Source organism: Equus quagga, chromosome 3 (genome assembly GCF_021613505.1).
Source record: "Equus quagga isolate Etosha38 chromosome 3, UCLA_HA_Equagga_1.0, whole genome shotgun sequence".
NCBI lineage: Eukaryota > Metazoa > Chordata > Mammalia > Perissodactyla > Equidae > Equus > Equus quagga.
This window is the reverse complement of record NC_060269.1, coordinates 13,753,297-13,765,519: the sequence shown is the minus strand read 5'-3', so window position 1 is coordinate 13,765,519 and position 12,223 is coordinate 13,753,297. Positions and strand designations below refer to the sequence as shown.

General features: G+C 44.8%; 1 protein-coding gene across 2 annotated transcripts in view; it reads left to right on the top strand.

Moving 5' to 3' along the window:
* Nucleotides 1–362: 362 nt before the first annotated feature.
* The window catches only part of PRDM5 (PR/SET domain 5), a 185,679-nt gene continuing 173,818 nt past the window's right edge, over nucleotides 363–12,223 (top strand). For both annotated transcript variants that reach the window (XM_046655654.1, XM_046655653.1), the window contains exon 1: nucleotides 363–657. In XM_046655654.1, the coding sequence (XP_046511610.1) occupies nucleotides 565–657 (93 nt within the window). In that variant the 5' untranslated portion in view covers nucleotides 363–564. The remainder of the gene's footprint in view (nucleotides 658–12,223) is intronic.

Genomic DNA, 12,223 nt, shown 5'->3' with positions numbered 1-12,223 from the left:
ATGCTTTAGAGTCTGGAACTTGGTGAAGCTGTTTTGCAGGATGTCCCCAGCTGTGTCAAGGCCCATTTCATTTTGCATCTGAAAAGAATAAAATTTCCCGACGGGGAGTAACGATTGAGAGCTGCAGGGCCTCGCGGCAGAACTGCTAGCTCAGGGGGCAGCCCCCAGGGCGGGTCCGCACGCTGCGGCGCGGGGCGCGGGGCGCTGCCGGGTCGCCTCCGCGCGCCGTTCGAGGCCGCGGGGTCAGCCTTCTCCGGCTCTGCGCCCGGGCGCGGGTCCGAGCCGCCCGCTGGCGGCCAATCAGCGCGCGGCGGCCAGGCCCGCGCCCCCCGCAGCAATGGCAGCAGTGGCCGCGGCGGCTGCGGGCCGGGCCCGGGCCGGGCCGAGGAGGGGCTGAGCCGCGGGGGATCCCGGAATCGGCGGGGAGGTGGGGATTCTGGGAGGAGAGCTCCATTTCCTCCGGGCCGCCGGCCGCTCCTGCCACCCGCACCCCCATGTCGAAGCGCCGCGTCCCGGGCGCCGCGCGCGGGTGCTGAGCAAGGCGGCGGCCGCCGCGCCGGGAGGATGCTGGGCATGTACGTGCCGGACAGGTTCTCCCTGAAGTCGTCCCGCGTGCAGGACGGCATGGGGCTCTACACGGCCCGCAGAGTGACAAAGGTGGGTGACCCGCGGCGGCCTGCGCCCCTGCCCCTGGCGCCGCGCGCCCGCGCCTCCGGGGTCGCCCCTCCGCGGGGCCGGGGCTGCGCTGGCTGTCCCCCGGCGCTCCTCGCCCGTCCGGCCGGGCGTCCCGCGGCTTGTCCGGGGCTGGCCTCGGCCCCCCGCGCCTCCCGGGCGGACAGCGCCACGTAGGTGTCGGCCGGGCGCGCTTCGCAGCCGGCCGCTCCCGGGGCGGACCTGCCGCCGGCCGCCCTGCGGCAAGACGTCTTTCCTCCGGGCCGCAGGAAGTGAGCGCGCCCGCCGGGCCTCCCTCCTTCCCGGCGGGGGCGGCGGCGGCGGCTCCGCGCCGGCGGGTGGCTCCCGTGCGCCCGCAGCGCCGCCGCCCTTCCTCCTTTCGGATGGAGCCATGTGGCCAGACCGCCTCGCTTGCTGGTGGGGATGGAGAGCCGCCCGGAGCGCAGGTCCACGCAGGCCTCGGGCTCTCATGCACACGCCCAGGGGCGCTTTCCCTCCTTCCCACAGTGTCCTGTGGATTCTGGGAGGTGCCAACTGGATAGTCTTTAAATCTCTCATCTTTTTTCTCTGACCCGGATCTCCACTTAGAGGCAAGTGAGCAAGGCGAACACATTGCGCTGTACGGGGGGGAAACAGCCTGGAAATGTTGGCTGTTGAAAGCAAAGGCCTAGGAGGAGAGATTACTGGAAAATTCCAAACTTTTGGATTTTGTATTATAGCCGTTTCGCAGGATATGTAAAATCTGCACCACAAAGGTAGGGGTGAAGCGCCCAGGGTAATGAGAGCCACCGTTTACTGAGCAGATACTTTGTGCCGGGACCCCTACTTGGTACCGGGACCCCTGCTTGGTACTTCACCTACGTTAGTAACTTGACGGGCACAACGCTCCCCTGAGAACGGTATTAATCCTCATGAAGGAGATGAAAAAACAAGTACTGCAAGGTTCAATTTCCTGCTTAGTGTTAGGCTTTAAACCTATGGTTTGTGAGTCTAAAGCTCCCGTTCTTTCCGGAAAGATCCCTGCCAGCTTTCCAGCACCCTCTTCCCACCTCCCACCCCCCAACAGATATCTTGAAAAATGGTGGTTTGGGCAAGAGCAGGCTTGTTGAGGTGAGGTCTGCTAACAGGAGGTTCACGGGATGCCCAGGGCGACCCCAGGATGCCGGTCATCTGAGTATAAACCTCCCCCGACCCCCTGAGCTACCGAGCAGGTGAAGATGGGTGGACGGGCCCTTCAGAGGCTTCATCGACAGCGGGACTTGTAAGCATCCCCCAGGGTGACATTGGAAGAAACAAACCCCATGTATTTTCAAATGGGAGTTTGGAAGAATGCTCAAAGGTGCAAACCAGGAGTAAACACTTTATCTGAATTCAAGGTGTACTGAATAGATGTTTTTTGCCAAATGAATAAATGTTGAAATCCACATTCTTTCAAAACAGAAGTTGAAATTCCGCTTTTGATTTTTTCTCGCAAGATATGAAAATTCTCGAATGGATTTTTCTTGAAGACCTCAGGTTTAAATGTAATTAGTTAGAAATTAAACAGTTCTTAAACATCATTTTGTTTAATGTTATTAATAGTAATATATTAAAAAGTTTCACAAATATTAGAATTATTACCTAATCCCTATTTTTTTAATATTTTTATTTAGGTTTTTAGAAACAGCTGGCCGATGTAGTTTCTTTTGATATTTTTATTAACTCCTACTTTTTTTCCCATATACAAGACTGGACGTTTTTATTATTTTTGGGCATAGAATGAACAGCTTCCCAAATCATCATATATTGTTGCATTTTACTATTTCAGTACTAGATAGACCCTTATCTTTTCCTGGCTTGTGTAACTTCAACATGTAAAAAAGATAGAAATTTTCCTCCAGATCACACCTAGTGGGATGCTTAGAGTTCAAGTCAGTATGCAGATGTTTGCATTAAATCCAAATGATGTACTATTAGTGACGTACTGGTTTAGTTAGGAGCACAAGGTACTCAGTCATAAGGTCATTGCTCCTGGACAGCTTCACTGATGCCAGAAATGACCTTGAAATAGCCCCTCAGCTCCTTTGCCTTCCAAGGGCTGAGGACGAAGCTGAAGCTGAGTAGCAGGTGGTTGGCTGAATGGTAAGGCTAAAGCTGGGTAACCACGTTCCCTTACCTGTTTGCTTGTGTATGGTTCCTCGATTCTTAGATATTTTCCCAGTTGCCTTGTAGCAGTCCTAACTCTGGCCATAAATTAAGGGGTCTGAGAAGACAGAGGATTTCAGCAGTTAAATTAAGGACGTTACTTTGAAGTTTTCATGTTCTCTGTTCTAAACAAATTTTGATATATATGTTGGAAATTACAGATGTTTTCTCGCCTTTAAAACATGTCTGCTTGTCTAACACTTCTGTTTTAAGGAACAGTTGTAATTCAAGCTGTCTATTGATTTCAGATTCAGAGAATCATATCCAGACCTGTGCTGACATTAGGGGTCTTGCTAGAGACTCTACCCTCACTACATTCACCAGGTTGATTTGAGATTCCCTGACCAATAGGACCCCTGAACCGTTTTCTAGACTCACCCCTTTTTGTGCAGTGTTTCCTAGATTCTCCCTGCGGCAGAATCACCTAATGGCCGGGCTCCACCTTAGCCCTGCCAAGTTTTTCTTTGGCAATTATCCATTTTTGCAGGCCTGTTGCCTCTCTCTTTTTTTGGTAGAAAATCTACATAGTGACAACAAGAAGAAAAGGAAAAGACTTCCTTTCCTTTTCTTTTGTTGTCATTATGGAAATTAGAGGCTGGATGAGGAGAGGGTCATCTGGTAGATATTTCTGTGTAAGCCATGAATTGTTTTTGGAGAAAGAATGGATGAGAGTCTGTTGGAAAGCCCTTGAATAGAATAAGGAGGCCTGAGTTCATTTGCAGTTACACCCATTGCAATTTGCTAATGAGAAGAATAATAAAATGGACACTTTTGCATGCCATGTGCCTGACCCTGTTCTGTTTTTTGTTTTTGTTTTTTTTGCAGAGGAAGATTCCATGTAAGCTAACATCTGTTGTCAGTCTTCCTCCTTTTTTTCCCTTCCTTTTTCCCCCCAAAAGCCCCAGTACATAATTGTGTATATTTGTAAGTTCTTCTGGTTCTTCTGTGTAAGCTGCTGCCACAGCATGGCTACTGACAGATGAGTGGTGGGGTTCTGTGCCCAGGAACAGAACCTGGGCTGCTGAAGTGGAGCGTGGCAAACTTTAACTGCTAGGCCAGTAGGGCTGTCTCCAGACCCTGTTCTAAGTGTTTGCTATGTGTTATTTTATGAGCACAGTTTAATGCTTGAAAAAAGTTGCAGAATTCTAGGTTAACAAGTACTTTGCAGGTTAATTATTATGCAGATTGATATTAAAGTTAATACTAGTTTTTCAAAGCTAATGCACTAAGTATATATACAGTAAAAAGTTAAGCAAGGGGCCAGCCCCGTGGGCAAGTGGTCAAGTTTGCACACTCTGCTTCGGTGGCCCAGGGTTTCACAGGTTCGGATCCTGGGTGTGGACATCACCGCTCATCAGGCCATGCTGAGGCAGCATCCCACATAGCAGAACCAGGTGGACCTACAGTTAGAATATCCAACTATGGACTGGGGGGGCCTTTGGGGAGAAGAAGAAGAGGAAAAAAGAAGATTGGCAACAGATGTTAGCTCAGGTGCCAATCTTTAAAAAAAATTAAAAAAGGAAAGTTAAGCAAACACCTCCCTATGTTACATTTTTTATATCATGACCCTTTTTTCCCTTGCTGGTTTATATGATTAATCTGTGGGTGCTGGTGCTTGACATTATGCTTGAACCCTAAAAGTGGAAAGGAAAACCATAAGCTTCCTTCAAGCTCTAGAATCTGTGATTTTGCAGAAAAGGTTACGGTGGGAAATACACTCCTAGCAGTCTTCCTTCCCTTTAGGTTTATTGCAGGCTCTTGGTTTTTCTTCCCCGATGACTTTCAGTCATTTCATCATTCATATGTGGCAGGCACTGTGCTCCGCCCTGGGGATGCACAGGTGAGCAGGACCAACAAGGTCTTTGTCCACAAGTAGCTTGTTTTCCTGTGTAGGGAGATAAGCAGTAAACAAGTAAAGGGAAGATGCCAAGATGATTTATGCGTATATATATATGGATTGATTTTGCTAGGCATTATTCGGCAATGGAATTGCAGAATTATAGTAATTTTTAGTCTGGTCAGGGAGACAGAAAAGTAGATAGTTTCCATACAGTCTGACTAGTGCTATGATAGACGACAGTATGATGTTGTGAGGTTGTGTGGGCTAAGAGGTACTATAGGAGTTCAGAAGAAGGAGGAACCCCTGTCATCATGACACTGAGTCATCCGAAAATGCTGGAAGAATCAAAGACGACTAGGGAGGAGCTGAATTTCATGGGGCCACATTATTACTATTAATAATTTCTTTATTACTGAGCACTTTACGTCTTGTTTCATTTAACTCTTTCATTAACCCTGTGAAGTAGGTACTGTTAGTATACCCATTCTCAGATGAGGAAGTTGAGGCAAAGAGAGCTTGGCTGGTGTGACACATTCAAGTATTGCCTGGGGGACACAGACTGAGTGGTGGACCTGTGATGCCGATTTCAGTGACCCTGACCAGATTTTGTGCTCTTAATCAGTTTGGATGGAGTTGAATGGCTTGTAGGTAGAATTGTTGGAAGTAAAATTGAAGCAGCCCTTGAAGTAACCAGTCAGACCTTGTGACAGACCTAACTTCAGACTAAAGAAGTGGTGTGAACATTTCCACTGAGGCACCACCCTGTGTGGAGGAGCCCGTGGGTAGGTGAAGCCACCACACGCGGTCACACTCTGTGAAGTCTGGGTTTTCCGTACTATGCTGTTGCACATATTATCTCATTTTATCATACAACAATCTTCAAAGGTTTATTATTATCCCTAATTTACACATTACACACTTGCCCAATTATGTCAAAATTTTTGTCCTTATGTTGACCTTGACTATTTTTTCTTCTTTCCAATTCGTTCTTCATTAGCCGGCTAAAACCTTACCCGATCTTCGGATGTATAGTTATTTTCCCTTATATCTAGAAGCCTTTAACTTGAGTACCCTTAGCATAGCTGAGCTGGGTTGGTATTTTTAAAAGAACTAAAGGCTAAAAGGAAAACTGAAGAAAAGCAGAAAGGGAAATAACTAAATATAAATAAAATAAAATATTATGTTTCTCCCGGATTTCTGGTCCCCTAATTCCAGTAGAAGCTGTAAAGAGCATGCCTGGGGCCCGGGTCTCCTTGCCTTAATTCACACCAGCTACAGCAAATTGAGCCACTGAGCTAGCCCTATTCCTGGCTCCCTTCCCTCTCAACCCTGTGCTTTTTTGCCTTGGGGGCTCCTGAGTGGCATCCTGTGTGCATGAACCCCAGGGCAGCCTGTCACTACACTTTGCCCTTCTCATGGACAAATGCAGGTTCCTAGTTCAAGCTTGCCAGATACCCTAGCATGTTATCCCCAGCTGCTTCTCAGGGCAAAACTTAGTGACAGCACTGGGATATTAATTTTCTGTTAATTTGTTACAAATTATCACAAATTTAGTGACTTAACAAATTTAGTGGCAAATGTATTATGGTTCTGGAGAATATGGATCTAAAGTGAATGGGCACACCTGGTTCCTTCTGGAAGTGCTAAAGAGAGGCTACTGCCCTGCCTGTTGCAGTTTTCTGGAGTCTGCTCACATTCTTTTGCTCATGGCCCCACGTCATTCCGATGTCTGCTTTTGTCATCACGCCTCCTTCTCTGACGCTGGCCCTCCTACCTCCTCCTGGACCCTTGATTAAAGGACCTCTGATTAGATGGGGCCCACCGGGATAATCCAGGATAATCCCCCCATCTCAAGATCACTAATGTAATCACATCTGCAAAGTCCCTTTTACCGTGTAAGGTAACTCACTGATTCTGGGGGCTAGGATGGGAACATTTTTGGTTGGCCATCATTCATCCTACCACGGCTCCGAAGTATCCTTCTTCCTTGCCTAGACTATGTGGAGCATTTTACAGTGACCGACTGGGGTGAGTCCTTCCACATTCTGGTCCCGATAAAACGTACCCATTGCCAGTCCACCATATTGACGAATATTCTGCCTTGTTTTCAGTACTGATTCTGGCAGAGGGCTAGAGTTGGCATTCATGCAATAAAACCTGGGTGAGTGGTTCCCTTATAAAGAGAAAGAGACAGTATGTGCCTGAGAAATAGAATAGGAAAGAGTGGATTCTGACAGTGTTCTGAGTGGTAGTGTTTAAAAGAGCTTCAGTGGTAATCTAAGGTGCACGTTCTCGTTTTACAGACGAGGCCAGTGAAGCCCAGAGACGCTCTGCATGGAGCCCAGCAGCTCACAGTTGCCTCTCGAGCTGCTCTCCCTTCGACACTGCCTACTCCCTCCCTTTCACATCGAGGCGGGCACCTGGTTGTCTTTGAGGGATTGTAGTAAAGGTGGTTGGTGAGGTGGAATCCCAAGTGAGAAATACCTGAAATAAAGATTTAAATCTGAGTTTGTGAAAATACATTAAGCTAAAAAAAAAGGCAAGTCATATAGGGTTAGCAAAACGTGGGAAAGAGGAAACCTGAAAAGAAAAGTAAGTGAAAGCGTAGAGAAAAATTATCATGCATAAATGTTAATCCAAGAAGATGATATTTTGTGGAATAAGGTGTTTTGTTGATCAGCTCAGAAGGTGACTCTGGTGAAGAAACAATGGATCTTTATGCTGGGCTGAAATTCTGCCAGTGGGTGTTTGCTGATGTTTCCTGGTGGCTGATGATAACTAACCTGGAAACATAATCAGAGAAAGCATAATCACCGGCGGTGCCTGCCATGGGCACTATCTCTTCTCTGTGTTCACACATTTACAGTCCACGAGACTGACTCAATGCAGCTTTGTATCTCCTGGTGGGGGTACAGATTTTTAAAAAATGTATAACTAATCCACTTAAACCAATGGTTTCTCAGAAACTTCATATTTTGCTTTTTGTGATAATAACAGCTACAGTTAATTGTTTCATCAGATGTGTATGGAGCGTGTACAGTTGTTAGGCACTGGACAAGGTGCTAGTGACAGGGTGAGTGACAGACAGCAGTCACTGGATGCGTGTCACACTTGGTGTTTAAACTCTGGAACAAGCCTGCATGGGGCTGTTATTATTCTTGTTTTATAGATGAGGGAACTGATTTTGAGGAAGGTTATATCAATAATGAGTCGATTAATCAGAATTTGAACTCAGATCATTCCATATATTCGTATCATTAAAAAAACCAAAAAAATTTCCCCCATACTGATAAAATGCTGTATCCATGCTCATATACCACAAATGCAGATACACAACTACTCACACTTTAAAAAAAATTATTTTACAAATATGAGAAAAGAGCAAACTCATTTCATCACTTAGCATTTTTCATTCAGCAGTATCTTGTGGAAATCCTCCAGGTAATTACTTTGGCTGTAATTTATTATTTTTATGACTGAATATATTCTCTGCTATGGATGTGCTGTAATTTTCATTTATTCAGGTCTTGTTTTACACAATTATTCAATACATCTTTATCACCAAGATCTGTACTGGCCGTTTGGAATACAATAGTGAACAAAATAGAAATTCTGGCTCTTGTGGGTTTTGTGTCCTAGTGAGGGGGAGACAGAAAATAAACAATGAATATATTACATAAATTTTGTACTATGTTAAACTGTGATAAATGCTATGGAAGAAAGAAAAAGTAGAGTGAGGCATTGTTTACTTGGCAGAGTGTGTGGGTGCGTGTGTGGGAATGTTGTTATGAATAGGTGGTCCAGTTAATCCTCACTAAGTGGAGGAGACTCGGGCAGTGACTGAAAGGATGGGAGGAAAGTAGCCAAACATATCTGTAGGGGAATAGCATTCCAGGCAGCAGCGAGAGCAAAACTTTAAGTTGGGAGTTTGCCTGTTGGGTTCCAGGACAAGGAGGCCAGTGAGGCTGGCGGGAGTGAGCGAGGGGTCTGAGTGCTGGGGAAGGAGGTCTGAGAGTTAGTGAAGGGAAGGGTGCTAGCAGAAGAGCCACTTTGCTTAGGGTCTTTACTGCCATTGGCTTAGTTTGAGTGACATGGGGAGCCCCCCAGGGTTTGGAGCAGAGGAGTGATACCACGTGACTTGAATTTATTGAGAATCATTCTGACTGCTGGGTTGAGAATAGTCAGCCAGAGGGCAAGTGTGTAAACTGGGAGACGTGTTAGGAGTCTGTTGCAATAATCCATGTTAGAGATGATGGTGGCTTAGACCAAGATGGTGGCAATGTTGGTAGTACAGATTGAAGATAGCAGTGACAGAATATGCTGATGACATGAGGGTGAAAGAAAAAGATCAAGAGTAACTCCAAGGATTTTAGTCTGAGCAATTGGGAGGAATGGATTGTCAACCAACAACTGAGATGGGGAAGATTGTGGGTGGAGCAGGTTTGAAGAGGGAAGATGAGGAGTTCAGCTTAAGGCACATTGACTTTGAGATGTCTGTTAGACAACGGGGAGATGTCAAAGGGGCCGCGAGATACAGTTGTTATAGCTGCACTTCCCCCTTCCCGTCTTTAGCCATCATTTTCATCTGTTCTGTGTTATCCTCACAGTACATTTTTACCGTTTTCCCTTTAGGCTATCTATTATCCTTTAGAGCAATTAAAAATAAGACGAATTGTCTTTGTTCATTATCTTTATTTTTACCATTTGTGGAGCTCTTCATTTCTGTGTTTTGAACTAAATTTCTGCCTGGTATCATATTCCTTATGCCTGAACCATATTCTTTGAACATTTCTTGTATCACAAGTCTGCTGGAAATGAATTTTCTCAGCTTTTGTTTGTCCGGAAAAGTGTTTTGCTTTTACCATTGAGAGATATGTTCTCCAGTTTTGACAGTTTTTTTTTTTCATTACATTAAAGATGTCACTTATTTTTTTGGCTTACCTAGTTTCTGCCACAAAGTCATCTTAAGTCTTACATTCTTCTGTACATAATCTGTCTTTTTTCCCCTCTACTTTCAAGATTTTTCTACTTTTCTTTGAATTTTAGCAGTTTGAATATGAAGTGTCTAAAATTTTTTGAAAATCTTGCTGCTCTTCTATGTGGTCTGATGTCTTCTCTCATTTTTGGAAAATTGTCAGCCGTTATCTCTTCAAATATTACTTCTGGCCTCATCTTTCTCTCTTCCTCTGGGACTCCCATTGCACGGATGTCAGACCATTTGATATGATATTGTCTCACAACTCATGCTTTGTTCTGCTTTTATTTTTCCTTTTTTTCCACTTCGTCTTTCAGTTTAGGTAATTTCTGTTGCCTTGTCTTCAAGTTTACTGATTCTTTTCTCAGCTGTGTTGAGTTTCCTGGTGAATCTGTAAGGGAATTCATCTTGGACTCTCTTTTATAGGTTTCCATGTCTCAGCCGAAATCTCCCCTATATTCATGCATGTTATCCGCCTTTTCTAATAGATTCTTTAACAAGTCAATCATATTTATTGTTAAAGTCCTTGTCTGATAGTTCCAATATCTGTGTTGTCTCTGAATCTGGTTCTGTTGATTGCTCTGTTTCTTCACAATGGGCTAGTTTTTTGTCTTGCTTTTTTGTATGTCTGGTATTTTGATTGAGTGCCAAGATCATGTGTGAAACAATCAAGAGTGTGTTAAGTAGTATTTTTGCCTGGCAATATGCACATCTTTTATTTTGTCAGGCTGTTAGTGTGGGAGTTTGGATCAATCTAGTTGGGAGGTAAGATGGGTTTGCATTATGATGTTGCTATTGTTACCTTCAGCACACCACGTGCTTCAGATTCTTCTAGAGTAGCCAGTGGTTAGGGTGGTGGCTGGGGTGCTTGAGGTTTTTCTCATTGTTTATACTCTACTCTCAGCTTTCTTCTGTCCCGAATGCCTGTGCTCTGGAGGGATTCTCTACCCACGCTGCCATGCTCTTGCCCTTCCCCCAGTAGTAGAGCTCTGTGTGTTGTTATTTGAGGTTCTCTGTTCTCTGTCTGGGTCCAGCTGCACTCTTATCTAGGGTTTATCAGCCAGAGCTCTGGGAGTTGGGCTTTCTCAGCATTCCTACCTCTCTTCCCCATGGGAACCAAACTTTTGCCTTGTATCAGTGGTTGGTGTTTTGTGGGAGAGTGTTTCCCATCTCTTACCAAACGAGAGGCATCCTTTGACGGTTGTGGTCTATCTTCCTGAGCCTGGACTGCTTCCTGCCCTTCTTCCAGCAGCAGTGGATCTTTGCCTGTGTCCTGGACATGACAGTTTGCTGCTTTCCTTGCAGGGGCTAAAGGCTTCTCCTTGTATGAGACAAAGCTCAAGGCAGGAGCTGTGGGGTATTGTGCCGTTCTTACAGCAGCTGCAGTTCACTCCTGCATGCCTGCACCCCTGAGTGAGTCTCTCTGTTCTTTCTGTCCCCCAATCTTTCTTATATGGGGAGGTCGTGGGACAAGAGTCTGCAAGTGTGTGTGAACTCCCCTTGGGTCTTGGGCTTCTAGTGGTTCTGTATAGTCAAGCTGTCTCAAATGCATCCTTTAGCAAACCATCTAAATGTTCGTTGATTTCTTACCTGCTTCTATGGTGGTTGACAGCTCTTCCTTCTGTCATCTGTGACAGGTAAGCCAGTGCTCTCCTCAAGAAAAGTTATGATTTTGTATTGTATAGGCCTTTCTTATTATTAGGGTAGGGGTGATACTCTTTCTAAATCCTTGCTGGGTGTTGAACTTTAAAAGTTTTAAAATTAAAGTCATTTTCTTTATATTCTTACTTATTATTTTTATTACTTAATAAATCTGTCCAGTTTCGAAAGAGATGTTTTAAAATCGCCCACTGAAGTTCTTGCATTTCTAACATTTTTCTGTTGCTGGTTTCTCACTGCTATATCCTCTTCATAAATAACTTTTTGTCATTCCATAATGTTCTGCTTTATTCTGTTTAGTGCATTCAGCTATTAATTTAACCTTGTCTGATATTAAAACTGTTGGCTTTCTTTGCTTTTATCTATCTCTCTTTGTCTACCCGTTTTAATTCATTTTTTGTCATTTTTTTATCTTTTTGTAATCGTATGTAGCTAGGTTATATTTCATAATGCAGTGTTACAGTCTCTCTCAATGAGAGGAGTTAACTCCATTATATTTAATGTAATGGCTGATAAAGTTGATTTTATTCTTATCATCTTTTCATTGTGCTCGTTACTTATGTTGTTGTAACCTATTTTTAATTTTCCTTATTTTTGCTGTCTAAGTCACTGTTTATTCCTTTCCTTCCGTCTTGTTACTTTGTTGGTTCTACTCTTCTTTTTCTGTAATGATTTACTTACTCTCCCCCTCTTTCACAATCAGATGCACGTGATATTTTTATTTGGCAGCTAGAACTCAGCCATTTTTCCCACAAAAACACACAGTTTCTTCCACAAGATGCTCTGTCATTCTTGCTTCCCTCTAGTCCTTTCCTCCTGCCCCTACCTCCCCCTGCCATGCAACTTTTGAGATGCTTTTCCTTCCTGCCTGCCTTCCCCAGCTACTCCTAAGT